Genomic DNA, 26,060 nt, shown 5'->3' on the forward strand with positions numbered 1-26,060 from the left:
GAGACTTGGGGAACACAGAATAGCAAAACAAGTGTTATTGCCCCTTGTCTTTCTCTACATTTTTTCCTTCCATATGCAAGACAGTGTGTAAAAAAGATGTCTATTTGAGAAATGCCCTGTAATTCACATGCTAGTATGGGCTCCCCGGAATTCAGAGATGTGCAAATAACCACTGCACCTTATGTTGTGCCCATTTTGGAAATACAAAGGTTTTCTTGATAGCTATTTTTCACTGTTTATAGTTTAGCAAATGAATTGCTGTATACCCGGTATAGAATGAAAACCCATTGCAAGGTGCAGTTCCTTTATTGGCACTGGGTTCCTAGGGTTCTTGATGAACCTACAAGCCCTATATATCCCCTCAACCTGAAGAGTCTAGCAGACATAACGGTATATTGCTTTCCAAAATTTGACATTGCAGGAAAAAGTTACAGAGTAAAATGTGGAGAAACATTGCTGTTTTTTTTCACCTCAATTTCAAAAATCTTTTATTTCAGCTGTTATTTTCCGTAGGAAAAGCTTGTAGGATCTACACAAATTACCTGAATGCTGAATTCAAAATTTTGTTTATTTTTCACAAATGTTTAGCTTTCTGGGATCCAGCATTGGTTTTGCATCCATTTCTGTCACTAACTGGAAGGAGGCTGAAAGCGCAAAAAATATTAATAATGGGGTATGTCCCAGTAAAATGCCAGAATGGTGTTGAAAGATGTGGTTTTCTGATTCAAGTCTGCCTGTTCCTCAAAGCTGGGAATATGGTGATTTTAGCACTGCAAACCCTTTGTTGATGCCATTTTCAGGGGAAAAACACAAGCCTTCTTCTGCAGCCCTTTTTCCCCATTTTTTTGAAAAAAACTAAAAGTGTGCTATATTTTGGCTCATCTCTTGGTCTCCTCCTTCATGGGAACCCACAAACTCTGGGTACCATTAGAATCCCTAGGAGGCTGGGGGAAGAAAGCCCCAAATTTGGGGTGGATAGATTATGTGAACAAAATGTTATGAGGGCTTAAGCACGAACTGCTCCAAATCACCAAAAAAAGGCTCAGCATAGGAGGGGAAAAGGCCTGGAAGCGAAGGGGTTAATAGTATGTTCACAGAACTGTATCGAATTTGTATTGTATGTTTATAGCTATGTTTATTTTACAGTGATAAAAATTTGCATCAGACAAAACTGGAAGTTAAAAAATACGATAACAAATATTGCTTTAAACAAAAATACTTGTATGTTGCAATGGGGTTTTTAGTGGTTTCACATGCTGAAAAGACAGTAGCAAACATATGGGTTGAAAGTAAAATTACATTTTGTTCTGAAAATTGGAAAGTTTCACAATATTTGCAGCAAAATTAAAGGAAATATGCTGCGGAGTATTTTGCATGGAATAATTCCTTCCCTGCTTTACTTTCTTGCTTTTCTACAGCACATTCCTAAAGCATTCGCTCGCCTTACCCACCAACACAGTCCATTATTTATAAGCAGTGAACAGACCCGGATGCTGCGGAGGTAATTCAATCGCTCATACAGCATGGAAAATTAAGGTGTGTTCGTTTATTTTCCATGTAGTTGAGTGATTGAATTACTGCAGCTGGCTTTTGAACTCCCCATGGTCAGAACAGCGACCCTTAGGGAGTGTTAACATTCTCAGTACACATCTGACCAACAACGTTTTAAATTATTTTTTGTCTTTCAAATTGCGCATAATTGTCATAAAAACTACCACATACATTTATTTGAGTGCACTATAAAATACATGACCCTTCCCCCAGCGACTAGAAGTTGAAAATGCATGCCTGCCCATGAATAGGTTGAAAAGTAACTTTAGCAAGGGAACACATGCTCAGTTTTCTTCATGCATACATGTTATAATTGCTGATTAACTCCCGAATAATTCTTACCTTACACCTGCTGCAGAGTTACCCAATTGCCATGGTGTCTTGTTGACAAACATATTGTGCGTGCTTAACAGCTTGTCTTAACTGTAACGTGTTGTTACCTTGGACTTGTAATAGCACATTTCCTGTTCTCTATAATAGTCTTGATTCTGAGAATACCAAGTGCCCTTCTCAGAAAAGTTAGGACTTTCTAAAGTTATCTAGCACATCATGCGGCCATTTTCCAGCTAAAATACCAGACCTATCTGTAGTTTCTTAACTTACGATATAAAATGGAAAGGGTCCTTCTTTTCTTGTTCGTTGCCCCCCCCCGCCTCTAAAAAATGTCATAATTTCACAAGCAGTATATACTGAGTCAATCAAACATTGCAGCATTCTTCATACTTGAAGTGCCCATGAATTTGCGAGACCGCATCTGCTGAAATACGTAATGTGTTAAAGCTCCCCCTCACCTGCAAATAGAATTAGGTGTGAACATATAGACATTTAGATGGGTAACTGAGTGACGTCAAATAGACGAGATCAAAACTCGAGTTGCCTGAGATGTTATTCAGAACCCCGAGGTGAAAAACCTCTCTGTAATTCACTTTTTACCTATCTAATTTTATGTTACGTATAATACCCCAAAACCATCTGCCTCTGCCTTTACTGCACAGGGACAGTGGCTGATGGGAGAGCTATACATAGCATGCGCTCTCCTCCATGACGCAAATGTGAAAAATAAATATCTTACCCGATATCCTTAACCAAAACCCACTACTTTCACTGCCTTCCTTCCCTCTCCTGCAGCTATGCTTTCAGTCAAAGCAGACAAGCAGAGCTGAACTGACAGGCTCTCACAATGCCTTTATGACATAACAAGGTTTTTAAAAATATTTTTTTATTGAGAATTTCTGTATGACAACAAAGCAGTTTCCTTACATTCATATCATTATATTAAGGCACATATCACCTACAACAGAATGCAACTCGTCGTCCCGTTATGAAGACTAGAGTTCAGGCCCTTTTGTTGTCATATCTTCTACTGTTGCATTCTCAGTTAATGTACTGTAATAAACCCTCACCGACTGAAAATATTTGGTATCGCGCAATTGCACTAATCCCACAATACTGCTTCCAATTTACACTCACACCTCGTCTACAGACTCCTCTCCCAAGAGCGATTCTTTGTCTCCTCGTCTCGTGCTCCATGACTGTTGCAGCATCTTCCCTCCTTGCACCGTCTGCTGGTGGTTTTGTCTGAAGGCTGCCCCAGGGTATTCATGCCCTGTCCTCAGCCCTTCAGTCATGTCTGTTTCCCTCCCCTCCAGTAAATGTTGTTAATACCTTCATCCATAAGTCCACTATCAGCTTCTGGCATATTCTGCTCATCTCCTCAGCGCTGAGCCCAGCGCCATCCACTAGCATCCAACTCTCTACTGTTCTTTTCCACCTGTGGTGGTCTGCCCATTGTTCTCCAATGCAGCCATTTGTCTCTGCGGGCCCCTGCAACCACTAGATCTAAAAATCTATTCCCCACTTTCTTCTCTGGCTTGCGGGGCTATAAGCCGAGCAGGCATTTTTCCAGTTTCAATAAGTCTTACCTAGCAAGTGCACATTCCATATCTTGGGCCACTTTGGTTCAGAGGATAAAATCAGTGTCTGTGAGCATGCAGCGTGGGCATTGCATAGTGTCAATTTGCATCACGACATTGAGCCTGTGTGGGGTGAGATACATTACATGGAGTTAATTTAATTGGGTAAACTTAAGTCTGGAGTTCCAAGACACATTGCAAACCTGTTCCTATGATGTGTTCCCATTCCTTACCCCATAATTCCTGCCAAGTGAGCCTTCCAACCTAGACATGAGCACATGAGGTCAATAAAAGTTATTATCAAAAAAGTCTAATAGATCCAGGTGAACAGTTGGTGCCCTCCACTAAAGATAAGGAGAGTCTGAAGTAGGTCATGCGTTCATAGCCCCACAGAATGTGATCCCTATACTTGGGTGAGCACTCTGTAGTGCTATGTATGTCAGGAACTGTGTCCTAGGCAAACAATCCTCCTCCCTTATCTCCTCTAGTGTGCAAAGATGTCCTTCATAGGAGTCCCCCACTGTCTCTGTCCTGCTTTACTCTCGCAGCCTTGCGTCTATTAAGTAGCCCTGTCTAGTAGTTGGCAGCCCCATGAAGGGAAGTGTCGGTGTGTATAGTTGATGATGTTTTGTGTTAGTGACTGCTGACCTCCATCACAAAGCGCCACCGCCAGGAGGGCAGGTGTCCTAACCAAAGTCACCTTCACCCCATCATAGTGCCGTAATGGCCCCTTTTTGGGACGGCAGTCCAACACCTCCTATCACTTCCACCGGAGTTCCACCAACCACTGTAGTTGCTCCAATAAGAAATGCATCTGGAACTCCTAGGACCCTTTGAGTCATCGGTCACCTTAGTATGTCCAAGGAGGTCTGGTGCTTACCGCTGTCCCACATCAGCTCCCTACACCAAGCCTGCAGAACCCATATTGGTAGATTTGTGAAATAATAAAGAACTCCGGGCTACATCACTACCCTTGATGGTGTGATTTTCACCATTATGAGGAGTTTCAGTGACCACCAGAAGTACACACTACCCTTCAGGGCTGTCAGTGCTTCCCCCAGCTTTCCCTCACTTTTGTCTGACTTAGTGTGATATACTTTAATTCCCAGATATTGCAGCACTCTGGGCTCCCACCTGATGCTGGTTTGTGTCACTACTTGTGGAGTGTCTTGCATGTCAGTACTCACTGAAAAGACACAGGTTTTGCTGCCGTTAGTGTAGAGTCCCACCATTCATCCCAGGTCCTCCAGCATCTTAATGTTCTATGGTATCCCACCCTCACAGGAGCACATCATCAGCATACAGCAACACCACATGCTCCCTGTCTCCCAGGTGAATTTCTCTCCCCACTCCTACCATCCAACCTTGCAGGCCCACGGCTCAATCCCCAACTCAATGAGCATTCGTGACAGTGAGAAGCTCAGCTGTGTGCTGCAGTGCTCTCCAAATGCGTCAGATTTGCACTGCCCCACACGGACCCTTATTGTGGCCCCCTTGTATAATAGTGAACCATTTGTTCCACCACTGCCCTAGGTTTGTACGTTCCATAACAGCTCTGAAGTAGTCCCAGGGGGTGGTGTCAAAAACGTTCTTTATATCGACCAAAGGACCATGGTCGCACCACGGAGGTGCTAATGAATTTCATCCTTTCGTCCATCACCCTAAACATTAATCTTATGTTTTTGTGAGGAGTTACATTGAGGAATGAAACCACATTGGTCTTTATGAATCAGTGTTGGTTAGTGTGGTTTTAACAGATTTGCCAGTTAGTTACTAAGGATCTTATAGTACAAATTGAGCCTGGCCAGGGGTCTGTATGCTGACACCCCCAAAGCATTCCCTCAGGGTTTCGGGATGGAGATTATTAGGGCTTTCTTGGTGGAATCTGCCAGCACCTCTGTCTCCATGGCCTTCCTGTACTTCTCAACCAAATGTGATGCCAGACTGTTTTGGTATGCCTGGTAGAATTTCACAGGCAGCCTATCTATCCCCGGCATTTTGCCTTTCGCTAATTCTAAGATGGCTTCCTTGATTTCAGCCTCCATAATGGGCACTTCTGACTCTGGTTGTCCAGCCATAGCAGTAGGGCTTGTTCCAGGAAAATTTCTGTCTCTTCTGCCGGATGTTCGCTGTACTGTTCTCAATAATATTGTACAGATACTTAAAGTATGTCATTTTGTGACCGCATCAATTCACCTGCGGAGTTCCTGACATGGGTAATAGGGCTTTTATCCCCAGACTGTACCTACCATGCCAAGAGACAGCCAACTGTCCCTCCCTCAACATGGTTAGTGTCAGACATTCTCAGGACTTCAGAGCTCTTCATTACCCCTGTCTTGTGGTGTGGTTTGCTTTCACTGCCATCCACCTGGGGCTCATCGAGGGATGCATGGGAGGCGCTCTTTCTAACTCCCGATAGTGCCCGTCGGCTTCTGTAGCTTGGAATCAGGAGTTTTTTTGGATTCCAATTGTCTGGCCCATATAAAAATCCAGCCCCACCAGTTTAAATGCCTCCAATCCAGTGTGTGCTTGCCGTGCCCTCATTAACTTGAAAGTATTCTGCAATGGCATATCCCAGCGGGGTGCAGAATGTCTGTTTGTTCAGATGTGAAGGCCAAAACCTCCTTATAGGGATATCGGTCCTGCAACTTCCCCACTAGAAGCGGGTTGTGGTCTGTGAGCATACAGCAGAGGTATTCTGTCCGGACTATGTGTGCAGAGGCCCTCTGTACAGAGTAATTTGTCTAGGTAGATGTGCAAATCATGCACCGGGGAGTAGAATTAGTATTCCTGGTTGAGTTTCTAGTTCTCCAAGCGTCCATCAGCCCCCACCTCCCCATCTGCCCATCCAGCCTCTCGCTTCCTTAATCATAGGAGCACCTGCTAATCAGGGAAGTGATCTATCAGTGCCTACATCCACTGCACAGTTGTAGTCTCCAGCTAAAATCATATGGGTTTTACGTAGCTCGATCACAATAGTTTTTTTGGTTGTCAATTTTCTGCACACTTGCGCTAGGTTTTACATAGCGCAATCATTTTTTTTCTTTCAATTTATGTGGCAAGAAAAGTCCGGTTAAGAGTTAACAGCGCTAATAGCTCTAACTCGAGCAAATGCGAGACCCGTTGCGTAGCAAATGCTTGATGATTTTGTAAAACATTTTTTTACCCTGCATTCTATTTTGCTTATCCAGTGCCATAGGCAGTTGAATGGTCTGTGTATATTTTCCATCTTATTTTTCTGAAGGGGTTCTCCACCCTCTGCCCCTGCATATGTCAAAACCGGGGAATAACAGAAGCAAATGCATGTGCGCAAATGCATGTGCGCCCACTTCACAGAACGCCTCAACAACAACGCCCACGACTGCAAAGAACTCTTCGGCATCTCCAACCCTAACGCCAACGTCAACGACGTCCCTCCCTCCCAGAAACTCTGCGACGATCTCTCCACCTTCTTCCACCAGAAAATCGCAGCCATCCACGACAGCTTCAACACCGCACCTCCGCCAGACCCCACCCCCGACGACTCCTCCCACGCCTGCCACCTCACCACCTGGACCCAAGTAGACGACACCGAAACCCTAACAACCATGAATTCCATCCACTCAGGCTCTCCCACGGACCCGTGCCCACATCACGTATTCAACAAAGCCGACGCCACCATCGCCCCCAAACTCCGCAAGATCATCAACCTCTCCTTCAACACCGCCACCTTCCCGGACAGCTGGAAGCACGCAGAAATCCAACCCCTCCTCAAGAAACCCAAGGCTGACCCCAACGATCTCAAAAACTTCTGACCGATCTCTCTCCTCCCTTTTCCAGCGAAAGTCATCGAGAAGATCGTCAACGCACAGCTCGCCCACTTCCTAGAAGACAACTCCATCCTAGACCCCTCACAATCTGGATTCAGACGAAACCACAGCACTGAGACCGCACTCCTCGCTGCCACAGATGACATCAGACAACAAATGGACAACGGCGAAACCTCAGCCCTCATCCTCCTCGACCTATCTGCCGCTTTCGACATAGTCTGCCACCGCACCCTGCTAACCCGTCTCCACGAAGCCGGCATCCAAGACAAAGCCCTCAACTGGATCTCATCCTTCCTCTCCGACAGAACCCAGAGAGTCCAACTCTCACCCTTCCGCTCCAAAGCCACCAACCTCTTCTGCGGCGTCCCCCAAGGCTCCTCTCTTAGCCCAACGTTGTTCAACGTCTACATGGCCCCCCTCGCACAACTGGCCCGTCAACACAACCTTAGCATCATCTCCTACGCCGACGACACCCAGCTCGTCCTCTCCCTGACCAAAGATCCGCTCACCGTCAAAACCAACCTCCACGAGGGACTAAAATCCATCGACGAGTGGATGAGCAACAGCCGCCTGAAGCTCAACTCCGACAAGACGGAAGTCCTCATCCTCGGACGCTCCCCCTCGGCCTGGAACGACTCCTGGTGGCCCACCGCCCTCGGACCCCCACCCACCCCAGCCAGCCACGTACGAAACCTCGGCTTCGTCCTCGTCTCTGCTCTCACCATGTCCAAACAGATCAACGCCGTCTCCTCTGCTTGTTTCAACACCCTCCGCATGCTCCACAGGATCTTCAAGTGGATTCCAACAGGAACCAGGAAGACGGTGACTCAAGCCCTCGTCAGTAGCAGACTTGACTACGGCAACGCACTCTACACAGGCATCCCAACGAAAGACATCAAACGACTCCAACGCATCCAGAACGCATCCGCCCGCCTGATCCTCGACATACCCCGCCGATGTCACATCTCCCCCCACCTGAAGGACCTCCACTGGCTCCCTGTGGAAAAAAGGATCACCTTCAAACTCCTCACCCACGCACACAAGGCACTACACAACACCGGACCCACCTACCTGAACACCAGACTCAACTTCTACGTCCCCACACGTCAACTCCGCTCTGCCAACCTCGCCCTCACCTTCGTCTCCCGAATCCAGCGCAAGACCTCTGGCGGCAGATCCTTCTCCTTCCTCGCCGCCAAGACCTGGAACTCTCTCCCCACCTCTCTACGCCAGACCCAGGACCTCCTCACCTTCAGGAGACTCCTCAAGACATGGCTCTTCGAACGCTAGCAGCATCTCCCCCTTCCCCAGCGCCTCGAAACCCTGTCGGGTATATAGCGCGCTTGATAAATTCACTGATTGATTGATTGAAAGGCCATGGGCAAGCGTGGTTTTTGAATCCCTTTAAGGCTCAGATACTCTCCTACACTTTAAGCACAGAGTGGACCGGGTCTGCAAGGACAGAGGTATCCATTATGACCTGATTAAAACCCTGCTGTAAACTAATCTGGGGTTGAAACTTCGACAGATGCTGAGTTTTGGGCTGCTTTTCTAAAATAAAAGTAATGTAGCTAGGCAGCTAAGTTCAATGAAAGCTTGGTACCAATAACTTTGATAACAAGGGTTGTTTTATGTTTTCACTGGCCACTTAATCACAACTCCCATTCAATGCGCGCTTCTCACTGTGTTCTGGAGCACCTTTTAAATTGATTTGAAATTCTTCATGTAAATATCCGGTCTTTGCATATGTATGTGCAACTGAGAGTTTTTTCTTGTTTGAGCATCTTATTGAAAATAAATTTGAGAATCCCAAGATTAATGTTTAAGGTTATATTGAATAACTCTGAATCAAACGTTGTCTTCTCTGTGTGATGCGCATAGGTTCTTAGGAACGTACCTTTACATATACACATGAATAAAATACAGCATTACCTGTGGCTGTTGGTAATAGAAGATCATCATGTCTGAGGGCACTGTCATGTTCCAACATCTATGTTGATTTCTGGATTAATGAACTGGTATCTGTTCGTGTTATTCCTCCCCGTGCAGTTGTTGTTAAGTCTGGCTTTATTTAATCCCCGTGTGCCCCCATGACTGGCCAATTTCTGCTAATTTTCATTTTCATTCCATTCCCTGCTGTAGAAATCTGATACAGCCCATCGCCCAACGACTGCTAGTTGAACCCCATATTATATCTTGATGTATTGCATGGCTCACCTATCAGACTGTGCATAATGGAACTCCATCATATCTGGCAACCTAGGTAAGCAGTTCCTAAGGTTAGTAGAGCAGGTAGCAGTTGCAGATGAAGGTCGGGGTCTGTAAAACCTCCAACTACTCCGTTTTAGGAGCTGTAACTGCCTCAAGTCCTCTTCTCCTTTCGTGCAAATCATGGTTGTGGTCTCTTTTCGACCTCAAATGTAAAAATTTAGTCTTTTGATTTTTTTGTTTTATTATTGTCATGTATTATGTCAAAGTTTTTTTTTTTTAATCTAACTTTTGAAATGTCTTTTGTAAAGCGCTCTGATTCAATTTGTCATTTTTTCTGTTATGTGAAAAAAAAAGAGTAATAGTTGTATACAAGTAAAATTGTCCAAAACATGCTAGGAGATAGGCTTCTTCTTCTAAAAACAACATAGCCTTCTTGCTGTGGGCTCTTTTTGTGAAAATGGAAGTAACCTGTAATTTCAGTATGGATTCCTCACGCTATGCTTTACTTGTTGTTGTGTTCTGTTTCTCACTTCCTGTTCCTTCTTCATGGCTGAATCCTGTGTCCCCCTACAAATGTAGCATCAAAATGGTTCAGTGATTGTGGCGGTTGGTTTCCTCTTCCTGGTTATCTTCTTATTTCCTGTTTTTCCATGCCCTTACAACATTGGTTTTCTTAAGGAAATTTCTTCAGCTACATCATTGGTATCCTGCTCGTCAGACCCCCTCTTCATCTACGTGTAAATTCCAGGCTCCTCCACTGTTCTGCACTGTGCCTGCATTCCTTGATGTTTTTTATGTTGCTTGGCTTTTTCCTCCAGCTAGTTGGCCTTTAGTAGTTTTCATATAAACATCTTTCAAGCAGCTCCATGCGTACAGGAAGGAGTTGCCCTTTGTGCAGCCTCAAGAGAAAAATGCATGGCTGTTGCATCCAGCACTTGACATCTTTTCTCTTCTTACATCATTTCCTCACAACCAGTGATTAGTGTGTACCATTGGTTGCAGATGGGGCCTACCAGCACTACTTCACATCATCAAACCTTGACCCAGAAAAGAGAGACAAATGCAGAGAAGGAGGGATAGAAGGGTCCTCGCAGAAAAACGATACCAAAGTGAGAAAGCCAAGGTGAAAAAGTACCTGCAAGAGTGAGCTAAAGGTGTAGATTGTAAGTTGTTGTAGATTTGAGACATGGGGTATAATGAAGTCTAGACAACCTTAGTATTTGGTCTTGCTGATGTGCAGCAGTGCGAGTGGAGTGGTCCTGACAAAAACTTTGAGCCTCAGCACTTGCTTTTCAAATTAAGCACTGGGCACTGCCCTTTCAGTCTGCTAAGACAGATGTTTGACAGGATGCTCTCAAGAGGTGAGAATGCCCGTGATGCTGCTTTGCTGTCTGCTTTACTTTGTTGTAGGTTGTCTCTGTTCTTAAAAATGCATCTTGATGAGGAATTGATTTTGAGAAGAAAATGTGTGGGCATCGTTGGGCTTTATTTCAGGGAATTCTTCTGTTCTTAAACAAAGATTAAACAGTAAATTAGTTTGGACAGGGGGCTTTTGGGAAATGCCCCTTCCCTAGTCCTTTGCTACCCTTCCCCTCGACACCTCCCACTGGTCCATCAAGGACACGGTTTAGTCATTGGTTTAGTCATTGTTACTTTAGCTGCCATTAGAGCATTGGTTTTGAGGATACCTCACTAACAAATGCTCCTCTGTGTTGACAACTCCGCAGATGTGCCTCAGCAGTTTGAGATTACCCAGCGCAAGACGACTGTTTTATTAATGTACTTCAAAGAGCAACAGTTATTTCACCATAATAACACTGAGCTCATAGGGTCTTTTCTGAGAAAACCCTTTTGACTTTGAGCCCCACCCGTTCTTGAAACCTGAGTTCTTCTAAAGCAGAGTTCTCCATCCTTTCCTGTAACTAGAGCTACAAATGTTCAGTGAAAAGCATCGCAAGCTACTAATATTAGTATTGTAATCATGACCATATAAGACAAGCTTACGTTAGTGGCCACCCGGTGCAAAATTGTTAGCAGTGATCACGTCAGTGCATCAGACAGAGCTGCCAGCAGTAATGTAAAAAAATCCTTTATCAGTTTGGAATGTTCTTACATATTTAATACATAACAGCCGTAGCAGCTGTGCCACTGTCATCAAGGTGATAATATGAGTAATAGGCCTCCCTGACATGACATAATTTATCACTCAAATATCAGCTTTTAATATTTTTTCCAAATTCAGCCGTTTATCTCCAAACACCAGCTTATGTGTACTGAAAATACAAACATTCTCATCTCAAATCCACCTTTTTAAGGTGTTGATGTACATATATTATTTTTAACAAGAAAAGTCTTCTAATTTAGTTGCCTGCGCTGCACATAGGAGAGGTACTTGCAGGTACCTGGAGAGCTCCCAGTACCTCATGATCTACTCATTGGAGAAGCCTGATCTAAAGAAAGGATCGTATCCATTGTCTAGTTTACTTCAGATGATTGCTATTCTGTAATGGAGAGAACTTTAGAGTGGAAAGAAGCTTTATTGCGCAGCTCCTATGGCATGGAACATAAATATACTATGCTTTTTAACCCCTTTGCTGCCAGGCTTTCCCCCCCCCTCAGATGCCAAGCCCTTTTTTGGCTGGTTGGGGCCGTTTGCGCTTAGGCCCTCATAACGTTTTGTCCACATACGCTACCCACGCCAAATTTGCGTCCTTTTTATCAACATCCTAGGGATTCTAGAGGTACCCAGACTTTGTGGGTTCCCCTGAAGGAGACAAAGAAATTAGCCAAAATACAGCAAAACTTTCGTTTTTAAAAAAAAAAGAAATTAAAAAAGGGCTGCAGAAGAAGGCTTGTGTTTTTTCCCCTGAAAATGGCATCAACAAAGGGTTTGTGGTGATAAAATCACCATCTTCCCAGCTTTCAGGAACAGGCAGACTTGAATCAGAAAAACCTATTTTTCAACACAATTTTCCCATTTTACTGGGACATACCCCATTTTTACTATTTTTTTGTGCTTTCAGTCTCATTTCAGTTAGTGACAGAAATGGGTGTGAAACCAATGCTAGATCCCAGAAAGCTAAACATTTCTGAAAAGTAGCCAAAATTCCGAATTCAGCAAACGGCAATTTGTAGATCCTACAAGGGTTTCCTACAGAAAATAACAGCTGAAATAAAAAATATTGAAATTGGGGTGAGAAAAACAGCAATTTTTCTCTACGTTTTACTCTGTAACTTTTCCCTGCGATGTCAGATTTTTGAAAGCAATATACCGTTACGTCTGCTGGACTTTTCTGGTTGTGGGGATATATAGGGCTTGTAGGTTCATCAAGAACCCTAGGTACCCAGAGCCAATAAATGAGCAGGACCTTGCCATGGGTTTTCATTCTATTCCTGGTACACTGCAATTCATTTGCTGAGATATAAAGAGTTAAAAATAGGTATCCAGAAAACCTTTGTATTTCTAAAATGGGCACAAGATAAGGTGTTGAGAAGCAGTTGTTATTTGCACATCTCTGAATTCTGGGGTGCCCATACTAGGTTGTGAATTACAGGGCATTTCTCAAATAGACGTCTTTTTTTACTACCTTACATTTGGAAGATAAAAATGTAGAGAAGACAAGGGCAATAACACTGGTTTTGCTATTCTGTGTTCCTCCAAGTCTCCCGATAACAATGGTACCTCACTTGCGTGGGTAGGCCTAATACTCGTGACAGGAAACGCAACATGGACACATCACATTTTTACATTGAAATCTGACGTGTTTTTTGCAAAGTGCCTAGCTGTAGATTTTGTCCTCTAGCTCAGTCGGCACGTAGGGAAACCTACCAAACCTGCACATTTTTTTAAAACTAGACACCTAGGTGAATCCAAGATGGGGTGACTTGTAGGGCTCTCACCACGTTCTGTTACCCAGAATCCTTTGCAAACCTCAAAATTTGGCCCAAAAAACACTTTTTCTTCACATTTTGGTGACAGAAAGTTTTAGAATCTGAGAGGAGCCACAAATTTGCTTCCACCCAGTGTCCCCACAAGTCTTCCGATGAAAATGGTACCTCACTTGTGTGGGCAGGCCTAGCGCTCGTGACAGGAAATGCCCCAAAACCCAATGTGGACACATCACATTTTCCCAAAGAAAACAGACCTGTTTTTTGTAAAGTGCCTAGCTGTTGATTTTGGCCTCTAGCTCAGCCGGCACCCATGGAAACCTACCAACCCTGCGTATTTTTGAAAACTAGACACCTGGGGAATCCAAGATGGGGTGACTTGTGGGGCTCTCACCAGGTTCTGTTACCCAGAATCCTTTGCAAACCTTAAAATGTGGCCCAAAAAAACACTTTTTCCTCAAATTTCGGTGAGAGAAAGTTCTGGAACCTAAGAGGAGTCACAAATTTCCTTTTTTCCAGCGTTCCCCCAAGTCTCCTGATTAAAAATGGTACCTCACTTGTGTGCGTGGGCCTAGTGCTTGCAACAGAAAATTCCCCAAAACACTATCTGGACACATCAAAATTATCAAATACAAAACTACCCGTTTTTGCGGGGGGTGGGGGGTGGTGTACCTGCGTTTTTGGTCCTGGGCTCAGCAGCCATCTAGGGAATCCCACCAAACCGAGAAATCTCTGAAAACTAAACACCAGAAGGAGTCAAGGGAGGTGTCTCGCGTGGGTCTGCCAATGTTTTCTTACCCAGAATCCTCAGCAAACCTCAAATTTAGCTAAAAATCACATTTCCCCCACATTTCTGTGTGGGATCACTGCACCAGGACAAATTTGCTACCACCCAACGTTCCCCTCAGTCTCACAGTAAAAATGATACCTCACTTGTGTAGGTGGGCCAAGTACCTGTGACAGGGAAGAGCCAAAAACATGTTGAAATTGCGGGGGAACCAAAGCGGGTCCAAAAGGGCAGTTTGAAAAAAAACATTTTTAGGCTCACAAGTGCCGCAGAATTGTTATTGGTATAGATGAGACAATACTGGGTTGTAGGAATTTTGTGGATTCCTGCAGATTCCGGAAGGTTCCATCACAAAAATTTGGGAAAAATGTGTGATTTCCAGAAAAGTTGAAGGTTTGCAGGGCATTGTGGATAAGAAAATGGTGTGGGGTACATGTGAGGCACACCACCCTGGACTCCCCAGATGTTTAGTTTTCAGATGTGTCTAGGTCTTGTGGATTTTTCTACATGGCAGCTTCCCAAAGTCCAAAAAGTGCAGCCCTCCCCATTCCAAGTGGGACGATTTTGAGAGTTAGCTAGGCTCTCATGGCCCAGATGTAAAACCAAAACCCCAAATAATCAAATGTCCTCTTGCTTGCCGTGGGATAAGATGTTTTAGTGTGCGGGGGGAGAGGTGAATGACTGTTACCCCCTTCAGTTGGGGTGGGGGGCATAACCAGGCCCATACTGGTTGGCAGCCACCACCCCACTATGTTTCTTTTTTTTTTAATTCCCTGTCATCTAGTAGACTTTCTGACCCCCCCCCGGGGTGTGGATCGCAGGTAATTGCCCCATCTGCCCACTGGCAGAACAGCTTTGGCCCCATTTATTTCGGGTGGGGGTATGGCCATACCCCCACCCTCTTATTTTGAAAAAAAATCTTCTCTGGTGGGCTTTCTGTAGATGGCACACGTGTTTCGTCCTGTGAGAGAGTTGCTACCAAAGACTTCATCAGGGCTGTAAAGATTCAAGTTATGACCAATATTAAAGTCAATATTTACAATATTGTTCCTTCACAAAGGATATCCCATAATCCAAACCACGTGACTTCTGTGCCAAACCCTAATTTTATATGTTTTAGTTTGTGAGAAATTAGAAAAAAACAAAATTTAAAGATATTTTTAAAAATTCACAATTTAAAATTTAAAATTGTAAGAAACAAACGGTGAGCAGTCTAGAATTATGATGAGACTTGGAGCCACTGATATATATGCTGCTCTAGAGATGATAACCAAAATTCCTATAACTGTTATTTAGTCATTGTATTGAGAGATTGAGTAATAATCTCATGTGATGGCCTAGAGCATTATGTAAGTCATGACACCCGCGTGTATGGGCCAAATGAAAATCAGAAAAGTTGGAAATATCCCAGTTAGTCTGAAAAGCAGCCGTGTGATATTAGAAATATAATACGAAGGGAGATGTCGATACCCTAAAGTGAATTATAATATCCCTGTAAATACCTAAGATAACATCCTACATACCTTTCATATCAAATAACCAAGTAGAGCGATTTCATAAATGTTTAAATCCCTCTCCTGAGAGTCCAACATTAATTCCATCTAGGAATAAAAATATATATAAGGTGATGCAACTCAATCTCGACACTACTACTACTAATCAACAAAACACCACGTACATAAATTGTGCTAGTGAACCTAAAGGATAATACTGTGCAATAGTTTTAAACACGTACCCCAAAGAGTCAGTCCAAGTGTTCATGCATGTGCCCTTATCGGTATGTGGACACATACTTATCTGGAATAAGAATAAACCGTAGAAGCGGTTCGTTAAGTACTATCCACGAAACACGTGTTGGCTGTTGTTGTAATGGACATTATACTTCAAGAATAAAATAACAACTCTGCCCTTTATCCTGGTCGGATGTATAGTTGATTATTGCGAATAAGACACCAGGACGAAAAATCATGAACGCTGAACTTTCAACTCACGAGTGCCTTGACATCTGTTTGTGGTTACTGTCTTTCTAGTAGAAACTTGGGAGGTGTGGGGGGATCCTCCTGTCAAGAGCACCGTGTGTAATTTATTCGATATACTTCTACTTGGTGAATTACTGTGAGCGCTAATTCCTATGATTATCCTCCTTTTTGTCGTTTTTTTCTTATTTATTTAGCATCCTCTAAATAACAACCATCAGGGGAGCTGCCGATAAACAGTTTTCTACTAGCAGCTGAAAGGAAATGGATGTAGGCTATTCCAACTTCTGCACTAATGGGAGGAACTGACTTTGTGCATTATATTCTAACAAAATACTGGCTGCCATTTGTGACCAGTATTTTTGTGACCAGTGAGGATTTTAAATAATTGACCTATGTACTAATAGATCAGTTATTAAAAATCCTAATTGTAATGTGTCGGAATCCAACTAACCTCTTGCATATTAATGAGGTAGGTTTCAAATTCTGACTCGCTATGATTTGTTGCCATCACAGAGATGGTGGCCTGTTGTGGTCAGTAAACCACCATACCTGTGATTGTTTTTAAATAAAGCAATCCTTTTTTTCCAGGGGAGCTTGGTTTCCTTAAAGGAAAACGGGATGTGTTTAAGAAAATCAAAAAGTTTCACAATTGTTTTTAGGGAGTTCTCCTAAAAATGTTTTTTTAGCATTCACAAAGGGGAAGGGTTTCTGTGGTTCCCCTTCCTGTTTGCGAATGGGTTACTGCTACTATTGTGTAGTCTGTAAATTAATTTTTTGTGTCCAGATTTCTGTTGCAGGATATTACTACATACCATAAACCATAGGTATTTGGACGGAATATCCTCACAACACCCCTTCAAAATAGTGATTTGATATGGTTTCCTAAACCCTTTTAACAATTCAGAAAACCTTTTCTGAATGGTTAATTGGCCTTAGTATATTTGAAGATGGGTTTTAGGGTTTGCAAACCCTCTCATTTAACAAATCAGAGGGATTGCGGATGCTAAAACTCTTTGTGCCACTGACCCATAGCCTTTTGCACTCTGTGCGACTCCTTGCATCTGATGCTGCCCATGCTCCTATTCTGATGAAGGTTCGCATAGGATGAGATGGTAAGTAGAGTAAACAAATTTGAAGACCTGAGCTTAAAAGTTAAAGCTATTTCAGCAGGGAAGGGCTCAAAGTCCTACATGGGACTTGTGTATTCTGGATAGTCACTGTAATGTGTAAGTACATTCTAACCTTTCACTGATGTGCTAATTATTAAAAGTACAATGTAGTTTGCTTATGTGTACTTGAACTAGAACGCTTTTTAAGTAATCTTATTAGTGTCACCTAAGTCTGTTTAAAAAGGCATGTGTGTAGTATAAACAAAATAGTTTGGATAATCCTATTTAAATTCTCTATGTAATTGTTGGCAATTGTACCCTTTTAAGCCTCACTGTAATGTGTTTATTTTTTGTAGGCATAAACTAATGTGTGGTAACAAGTATCAGGATGGAACCAGATATTATTCGAATGTACTCATCTTCCCCTCCCCCACTGGATAATGGAGCTGAAGACGAGGACGAAGATGAATTTGGGGAATTTGGTGGATTTTCTGAAGTGGAAGGCTCGTGTGTTGGATTTGCTGATTTTGATGCAGCAGATTATTCTAATTCAAAGGAGGATTTTATTCCCCCTAACCATTTCATGCCCATTCAGGATTACTCAGATGTTAATAACTTTTCTTCCACCCAAGTCAATGAAGACTGCTTTGCAAAGTTGTCTGGTTCTCCTATGGGACAGTCTAATGTATTAGAAACTGATACTTGCAATGAAGCTATCCAGTCAAGAACTTCAAATTCCCCATGTCGGGGAAAAACAAGTCCTGAATATGTTAGAAAAAAAGTGCAAGAAAAAGAACAATTTGTTAAACAAGAGCGTATCTCCCCAGAAGTTATTAGACCACAGGTGAGCCAGGAAATAAGTAACTGTAATGGTAATAAACTACCTTGTCCAGAGTTTCTTACAAATGGTTTTGCAGTTGTAGATTCTGTGAATCCTCAGGGAACAGAGGCTCTGGACATGGACAGTAACACAAAGGGATTAAATACTATTAGCTCTCATAGTACAGAGCTGAATTTGGACTCAATAGCTCAACCGTCTAAGGTGTCTGGTGATTTTACCACTTTTTCAAGTAAAAACACTGAAGAAACAGAACAGCAAGCACATTTGGAGTTGGGTGATACAGTATTGCCAAAGAGTCAAGATAACTGTGTCATAAACAGAGTGAATGAAGGAAGCCGTGGAAAAATTGTGTTGAATTCCAGCACTTCTAAAGATCAGCCTGAGCTGGAAGCTGCCCAGTTTTTCTTTTCTGATGCAAATGCAGCATGTCTAAAAGTGGAGCATCAGGAGGAACTGAAACCTGCACCCTTGCAGTATGAGACTGTTGTCAGCTCTAGTACACTGCCTTCAAGATTAGAATCGGACACCGATCAATGCTTAGAAGATATTGGAAACTCTGAACAGGGTGATGCAGGACACAAAGTAAGTGAAGCTATGAATGTAGATGTTTCTAGGACTTGTAGTTCTAGAGAAATGGTAAATTATTCTAATGAAATAATCCACGAAGAACATAGACTTGAAAAGAATGAAGCCAGAGGCAGTGTTTGTACAAAAAAAGACAATTTAGATGACGTTGGTGTTTTGACGAACAATGACCACAGCAATGAGCTTGCAACTTTACCAGTCAGCAACAAAAATGATTTTCACCAAGTCACTGCAACTCCCCCTTCTCTCATTTGTGATATTCCAGAGCATAATGGATTTATATTTTTGGAAAGCACTCCAGAACAGTTTCCACAATTTACTAAAACTGTTCAGGAATTTGGGGAGTTTGGTAATGTTAGCAGTACTTCGAAGCCTGCTTTTACAGCCTTTGATCTCTCTAAAGAAACAAAGGTTGATGCATTGTCAGACCTAGATGAAACACAAGGCAAGCTTTATGATTTTCCAGCTAGGCCCTCTGCAGAGGTGGATAAAGATGATCTGGAATTTGGGGATTATGATTCTGTGCCAAAAAAACAAGAAGGGAAAGATGCCGGTCAAGATTTTGATGATTTTGCAGATTTTAGCTCAGCCACCTGTAACCAACCTGAAGAGTGGAATGCTTTTGAAGATGAAGAAAAAGAGAGCACTTGGAAAGCTTTTGGCGATGAGCAGGCCGTGGATTCTTTTATTAATGAGGAGGAGCCACATCAGCCCCATAGGACGGAGGTGACTATTGAGAGCGAGTCTGGCCAAGCTAATAAGGGCACAGTTTTGTCCAGTTCCCATAAAACAGAACCTACTGGGCACGGTCAAGAAGCAGCAGCTGCATTTCAGGTGATGTTTGTTTTTTTGTAAGTTATAACATTTCTTCCAAACTTGTTGAGTTGCATAGTTATTGCTGAATACACCTACCTGGGTGATGTGCAGTTTTCTTCCTGGGTCAGTATAAATTTTAACCTTACACAGGTTTTCAAGTCACCTATTACTGCATATGTTGTTAATTAGTTGTACTTTTTATTTGTGAGTATATTCTAACAGTAGCATAAAAATGTAGTCTTATTCAGCATGAACTATATCCTTGTTTCACAAATGTTTTATAATGGAAAAGCCTCAGTAGCTTGCTAAACCTTTTTTCCTGACCTGCATTATTAGTTTGTGGCACATTACTGAGTGGGATAACTCTTCATAGTGTTTTAAGACTCCTCAAACTTGTGGAAGCTTGTTTAAGAGCTCAGCCTACAAGGCATTTTAAGATCATTGTGCTGACCCCCTAGGTAACTAGCTAGAACACATACTTAAGTGTTAGCCAGACTGTTGTCTGCTTAGTATGAAAGGGAATGGGATACATAACTTAGACATATCAATCTAACCTCCATCAACGGTCAGGGCTTCCCATTTACCAGAACCAGCCTTGCCCTCCTCCACCCTCTCCGAAGAACCAACCACTTGCATTAGACAGTCCATCACATAAGCACAATGAGCTATTGTCAGCTGTCTCGCTCTAATGCAAAATGTCTCCATGCTGTGTCTATGTAGGTGGTGAGAGAAGCTGCCCATGCTACCATTGGGCTGCTTGGATAATTCTGAGCTATGCTAATAAGCGCTAATGGGACCTAAACAGCACGTCCTAAAAGCATGGCTGCTATATTTTTAATGGTGTGCTCTAACAGTATTATAATTAAATGTTCAATTTAAGTTTGAAGTCACCTTATCGGACCCCATTAAACCTTCTGTTACTTCTTGTAGTTTGCTGGTAGATAAGAAATGCTGCAGTTTCTTATTTATTACTGAGAGTTAAATATTGGTTATCAAAAGGACTTGGTCAGAAACCCCTATGTGTTGAAATAGGCCTGGTGAATTTGTGTAATTTCCTTTGCAGAAATTAAGCAGCATGCTCAAAAGATTACGCTCAGTTCTAGCTTCAACATTTTGCACTACTTTTTAATTTGATATGCGTCCTCATCTAGAACACGTTTCGTACTAAAAAGTAGTGCAGCATTGATTGACCCTGGCAGCTTCTTACGGCAAGTTTGTTTGCAGTTTTTCCTTGCTCCAGCAATAGAATTTGTATCCAAACGTCTCACTCACACAGCGTGGCATATTTGCATAATCTCATTCATTTCACGTAACAGAAAATGCTGGGAATTAGACTAGGTTACACCAACGTAAATGTAATTACCCAGCCTATCTGTTACATCCTGGATCTCATAAGGCTATATTCACAAGCTTATAACTCTTATTTCAGTTTCCTCTGCTGCCAGAGATGCGGGCAAGGATTTTCAATGTGATGTTACCAGGTGTGACACAGAGTACTGAGGAATCAGAACCTCTACCTGTCAGACCAGATAATGCCTCCCTTTGCCATTAAGGTACTAAGGGAGAGGGACTCAAGGTTAGGTACTAGAGGAGAAACAGCACCAAGGTAGTGAATCTGATGTCTGGATTTGATTGTATTGTCTAATTTGCATATGCACTGTGAATGGAAGAGTATCTACACGTATAATAATGGGTGTTATACTTTTAGTTAGACAGTGCAGACTCTTATAAACAAAGCTATTGTACTATAAATGGGACTTACCCAGCACTTCTCAGCTTGATCAGCCAGTCCTGGCAGTTATTGCATCATCTGTTTCACATCTAAAAAGCAACACCAGCAATTATAGTGTACTATCTTTGAAGGCTTCTTTACCTGAGCTGCTCAGCTTGGACAAAAGCAACACATTTCTATTTTTCCATAACAATATTGCCATTTTTACCTCCCTGTCTCAGTGTGTGGTCATGCCAGCTTCTCCATTGCCCTACATGTCTACAACTGCCTCTGTGCTGTGTCAGTTTTGTATGTGAAATATGCTCAGACCTGTGCTTAACATGCTCCCTGTCTGAGAGAATACAGCACAGTTATTTTAAGAGTTGTGCATTTGTGTGTGTATGTGAGGTTTAAGCTTGCTCTCATGATACCTGGACTGTGCCTGTTTGTTTAAATGAAAGTTACATGGTTGCTCTCTGTGCCTGTGCTTTACTTGTTCCTGTGAGTAAGGAAGCTTACATATTTGCTGGATGTGCTGTGTATTTGTTCTTGGTTCAAGGGAAGCTAATGAAAACTTTCGTAGCTAGAGTAGTGGAAAGTTTCAATTCTATTAAGGCTAATGAGGCAAGTATTAGGCTTAACCTTCTCCACTTTATTCTCAACAGCAGCTTTTACATTTATGCAAAAATCAACTAAACTACATTTCCCATGAGTCTTATGGGCAAAAAAGAAGAAACAGATCCTCCAATCAGAATGCTGTGTGGTCATATAACAACCCCTGAAGACTGTCTAGCCTCTTCTGTCTTCGTGGGAACAGCTGCTGTCACCAAGATCACTCCTATTTGTTGGAATCTGTGCCTGAAGAAACAAATCATAATGTAAACCATCTGTGTTTCAGTAGTTAAGATTCAACATCATTCTACAATACAAAGTATTATTTCCTAATTAATCATATACCATAACAACAACTTTCATATGTACAGTTACATACATGAAGTAATGCAACACAACGTAATTATCTGATTTCACCAAGTGGGTACAATAACTTTGTTAACAGAAAGAGTGGGCTAATCCTCACCTCCATGTCCTTAATAGAATTTAAACTTTCTGATATGCTAGCCAGGAAATCTTCATTCTATGTCGGGACCCAAAGCGAGGATTGTTAGTTTGAAGCTTATCCACCACCAGAGTTGCCAGATTTATGATTGGTTTGAAATGAATCCTTTTAAAATTTGAATCAGAAGACCAGTCTGCTGCATTGAGAATGCCTTCTAATCTAGCACCCAGAGAAGATGCCTTGAAGGCCATGGCTCCCCTCACCGAATGAGCTCCGAATCGAGAAATATCAGTGCCAGCCTGTTGCATGGCCTCCCTGGCGATGGTAGGGGAAGATACCGCTTTGTTTGGTTTTGTTAGAGCAATCAATAACTGTCTTTCTTCTGGAGGGCAAAGCTCCTCTGTCATGGCCTCATACGCTTTGACTGCCTTAACTACACACAACTTTGGTACATCTGACAATGTTGGATTTGAAAGAACTTTAGAATTAGTCATAGTACGATGCAAACAGTGAAAAGTAACCCCTTACGGGGTAAATACCCTACCTGTTAAACCCAGAGCTCTCACATCCAAAACTCTTCGACAGGAAACGAGACGCAACACGGTAGCTAGTTTAAATGTCATTTGTTTCCTCAATATATATTTATTGGAGGGCTATGGTCTGAACAGGTTTTGTCAAACACTAACCTGTACACCACCTGATGGTTTTTCCCAGGAAGGTGTCCGCTGACACCAAAATCTGATTTGCCACACTATTTCCAGAATGTTCGGGTCAAGTCCAAAAGGGTTTTTGACCTTGTCCCGAACCCCACCCCCTGAGATGGTTGACATATCGAACCGCTCCCACAGTGTCCATATTGAGGAGGACACAACACAGAGCCTTGCCCTTGGCCCAACATTTTACAACGAAGGAACCTACCATTAGTTCTAAGCAGTTTATGTGAAATGCCTGTTCTGCAGAGGACCGTTTTCCTCCTGTAGAATATTCCTGCAACGTGCTCCCCAACCCAAATTGATCTATCACTATATGGAGTTGGTAGCCAAAAATTGCCCAGCCATTGCAGACTTCCATGTGTGAAATCCACCATTGAAGTTCCTCTCTTGCTTCTGCGGAGAGAGGCATGTACTTGGAGTAGGTAAGACCCCGTTGAAGGTGGGAAATCTTCAGATGTTGTAACTCCCGATAGTGGAGGGGACCAGGAAAATGGCTTGTATGGAGGATTAGAGAAGCCCAACGATTCGTGCTAGATGATGCAAGGAGATTTGTGGTTTGGACACGGCTCTCCTCAACTCGTGATGTATCTTTGTCATTTTGTGTGAAGGAAGACTGAGGTTAGCTTTTACAGAGTCTATTATGAACCCCAGCAATTTCAGGGACTGGCAGGGGAGAAGGGAGGATTTCATCTTGTTGACCACAAATACAAGGGATTCCAGCAGGGAGATAGTGCACTGCAGGTGTTGGGTCAAGCGAAGCGACATTGGATCACCAATGAGAGGTAATCCTTGAGTCCTTAAGTGTTCGACCGCCGGTTTCAGCATTTTGGTGAAATGCCATGGGGCAGAAGATAGGGTATAAGGAAGGGACGTCAGTTTGAATATCCGAGACCTCCACTGGAACTGTAAAAACCACCTGTGAGAGGGAAAGATGTGAATCGTTAGATAGGCGTTCTTCATATCCAGGGGGACCCATCCATTCGGTTACCTGTGAAAGATTCCTGAGAAGGTGAATTCCCTCTATCTTGAAGTGGCAGACAAACAAGCCACTTGTTGAATTCCCTTAGAATAATCTCCCATTGAGATCTTGCACGTTGCTTAACACTTAAGTGGGAGAAAGAATTTGATCCTGCATGTAATACTAGTATTTCACTGATCACATGTAATTGCAGTAATGTTAATGTAAGTGGTGCCACTCTGCAAAGCCTTTTCCTACTAGTGTGAGTGTTGGCTGTCGTAGCTTCAAGTCCCCCAGCTAAGATTTAGTCCTTTATTACAGTGGACATACAAAGACTAGTACCTTTTGGAGGGGACTCATTCAGCTACAAGAGTGTGGCTGAGCAAACTGAAGCTAATTTCCCTTTCAACATGATTCACATAGTTGATGCCGTCCAGAAAGTAGTCTATGCTTGCCAACCACATCCTGCTAGTTAATCAGACCTTAGACAAATTGAAGTCTAGCTCTTTTAAGGTTATAACTGATCATCAAACCCATCTTTTCTTGCAGCCATTAGTTTTTTGACGAATTCCTCAAGGATTCGCTCTCTTCTTGTACGGCCCTTAAATCACACATGGACCAATAGGGAGTAGAGACTAAGGCATAACCGAATTACCTGCTCCTGGCCTTATTTCTGAAATTGGCTAAGCCCTGTAATACACCAAAAAACATGTAATCAGTAAATGGCTGCCAAAGAGCACAGCAGTGATGTAGGCACCTGTCTTAGATGCTTTCTGTGGTATGAAGACCCAGTTGATGCCAGCCATTATATTTTTCATTTTAGTTTACCCATTTCTGAGTGAGTTCCAACTACAGCAGCTTAATTACTTAGTAGCGAACACACCTGAAATGTAGGGCTATTTGATATCTACAGCCCAGGCTCAAGCTCTTGTGCCTCTTCTTGCTTGTTACCAAGTACTCCTCTAGCACAAGTCCTTCTGGATTTATTTCACAATTGTTCTCATCAGGGTTGGTGGACCATTCATTGAGAGAGTCAGGGTGATCTCTTATCTGCTGTACAGGTGAGAGGAGGAACTGTTTGTGAAGAGGGGTCTTCGTAGTTGACTTCACATATACTGACTAATTGCTGACAATTTTCTTTTCTAATTGATACTTCTAACTGCGCATTCATCATCTTAGAATATCTGTGCTGGTTCTGTATCTCCCCAGACAGGTTTGTGTGGAGTCACATATAAGTGCCACCCATGCACACTGACATCAATTTCTTGCTTATCTCTTTCCCCGCCTTCATATCTGGGACATGAATAATTGTTGGTACTGTTGTACAGATTTCTAACTTGGGACCTTTTTAGATGTTAAAAAGAGGCCGTTCCTCAGAAAAGGCAGGTGGCAGGGCAGTGAGAACTCTGTGGTTTGAGTGTCCCCCCAGAAAGAGTGTTACCGAAGCTTAGTAACTTGTTATTAGGGCTCCCGGTATTATGGTATTTATGTTTTTTAACATTTCCATCTCTAGTTATCCATATTTATTGTTTGGCCAACTTATTGGTATTTATCCATATTTTCTTTGTGTTGTGAGAATAAATGGCGTCATAAAATTACCTATTTGCAATTCCTATTCACATGTACATTGCATTTCCTAAAAGCTAATTGGGCATTTAGGCAAATGCAATCACCATCAACTCCAAGTTGATGGCAACCATGTGCAATTGAAAAGAAGCACCCAAAGATTCTTCTTTTTTAAAGTGCAATAGAGCACACACATCTAGGGCATATGTGTGTTCTGCAAGAGCACCACTATTTTTGGAGTGCATCACGGGCTTTGTGCCCATAGTCATCCATGGTTTAGCATTTCCTACTAGGAAATCATTATTTTGGAAATGCTAAAGTGGCCCATTGGAACAAATGCCATGGGATTTCCTGATTATGGTTTCCTAATAGCGATTCTTACACTGTATGAATCGCTATTAGGAAATCAATAACTTCGTACATATCTTTTTGCATTTCCTAAATAGTGATTTCTATGAAGTTGCTATTTAGGAAATGCAAAATTACATTTTGATACATCTTACAGATTGTTCTGAATTTTATAAAATAGTTTGATTGCCGTTTATGAAAGTTGTCAATACCTAGTA

The 26,060-nt window shown here is 42.6% G+C and overlaps 1 protein-coding gene across 5 annotated transcripts in view; it reads left to right on the top strand.

Moving 5' to 3' along the window:
* Positions 1 to 26,060, top strand: part of AFTPH (aftiphilin) — a 206,125-nt gene that overhangs the window by 26,604 nt on the left and 153,461 nt on the right. For 4 of the 5 annotated variants that reach the window (XM_069234250.1, XM_069234251.1, XM_069234247.1 and 1 more), the window contains one exon: positions 17,604 to 19,507. In XM_069234250.1, the coding sequence (XP_069090351.1) occupies positions 17,636 to 19,507 (1,872 nt within the window). In that variant the 5' untranslated portion in view covers positions 17,604 to 17,635. Of the gene's footprint in view, positions 1 to 10,521; positions 10,648 to 17,603; positions 19,508 to 26,060 lie in introns of those variants that run through there. The other variant, XM_069234249.1, reaches the window with a different exon arrangement.

Source organism: Pleurodeles waltl, chromosome 5 (assembly GCF_031143425.1).
Source record: "Pleurodeles waltl isolate 20211129_DDA chromosome 5, aPleWal1.hap1.20221129, whole genome shotgun sequence".
Classification (NCBI taxonomy): domain Eukaryota; kingdom Metazoa; phylum Chordata; class Amphibia; order Caudata; family Salamandridae; genus Pleurodeles; species Pleurodeles waltl.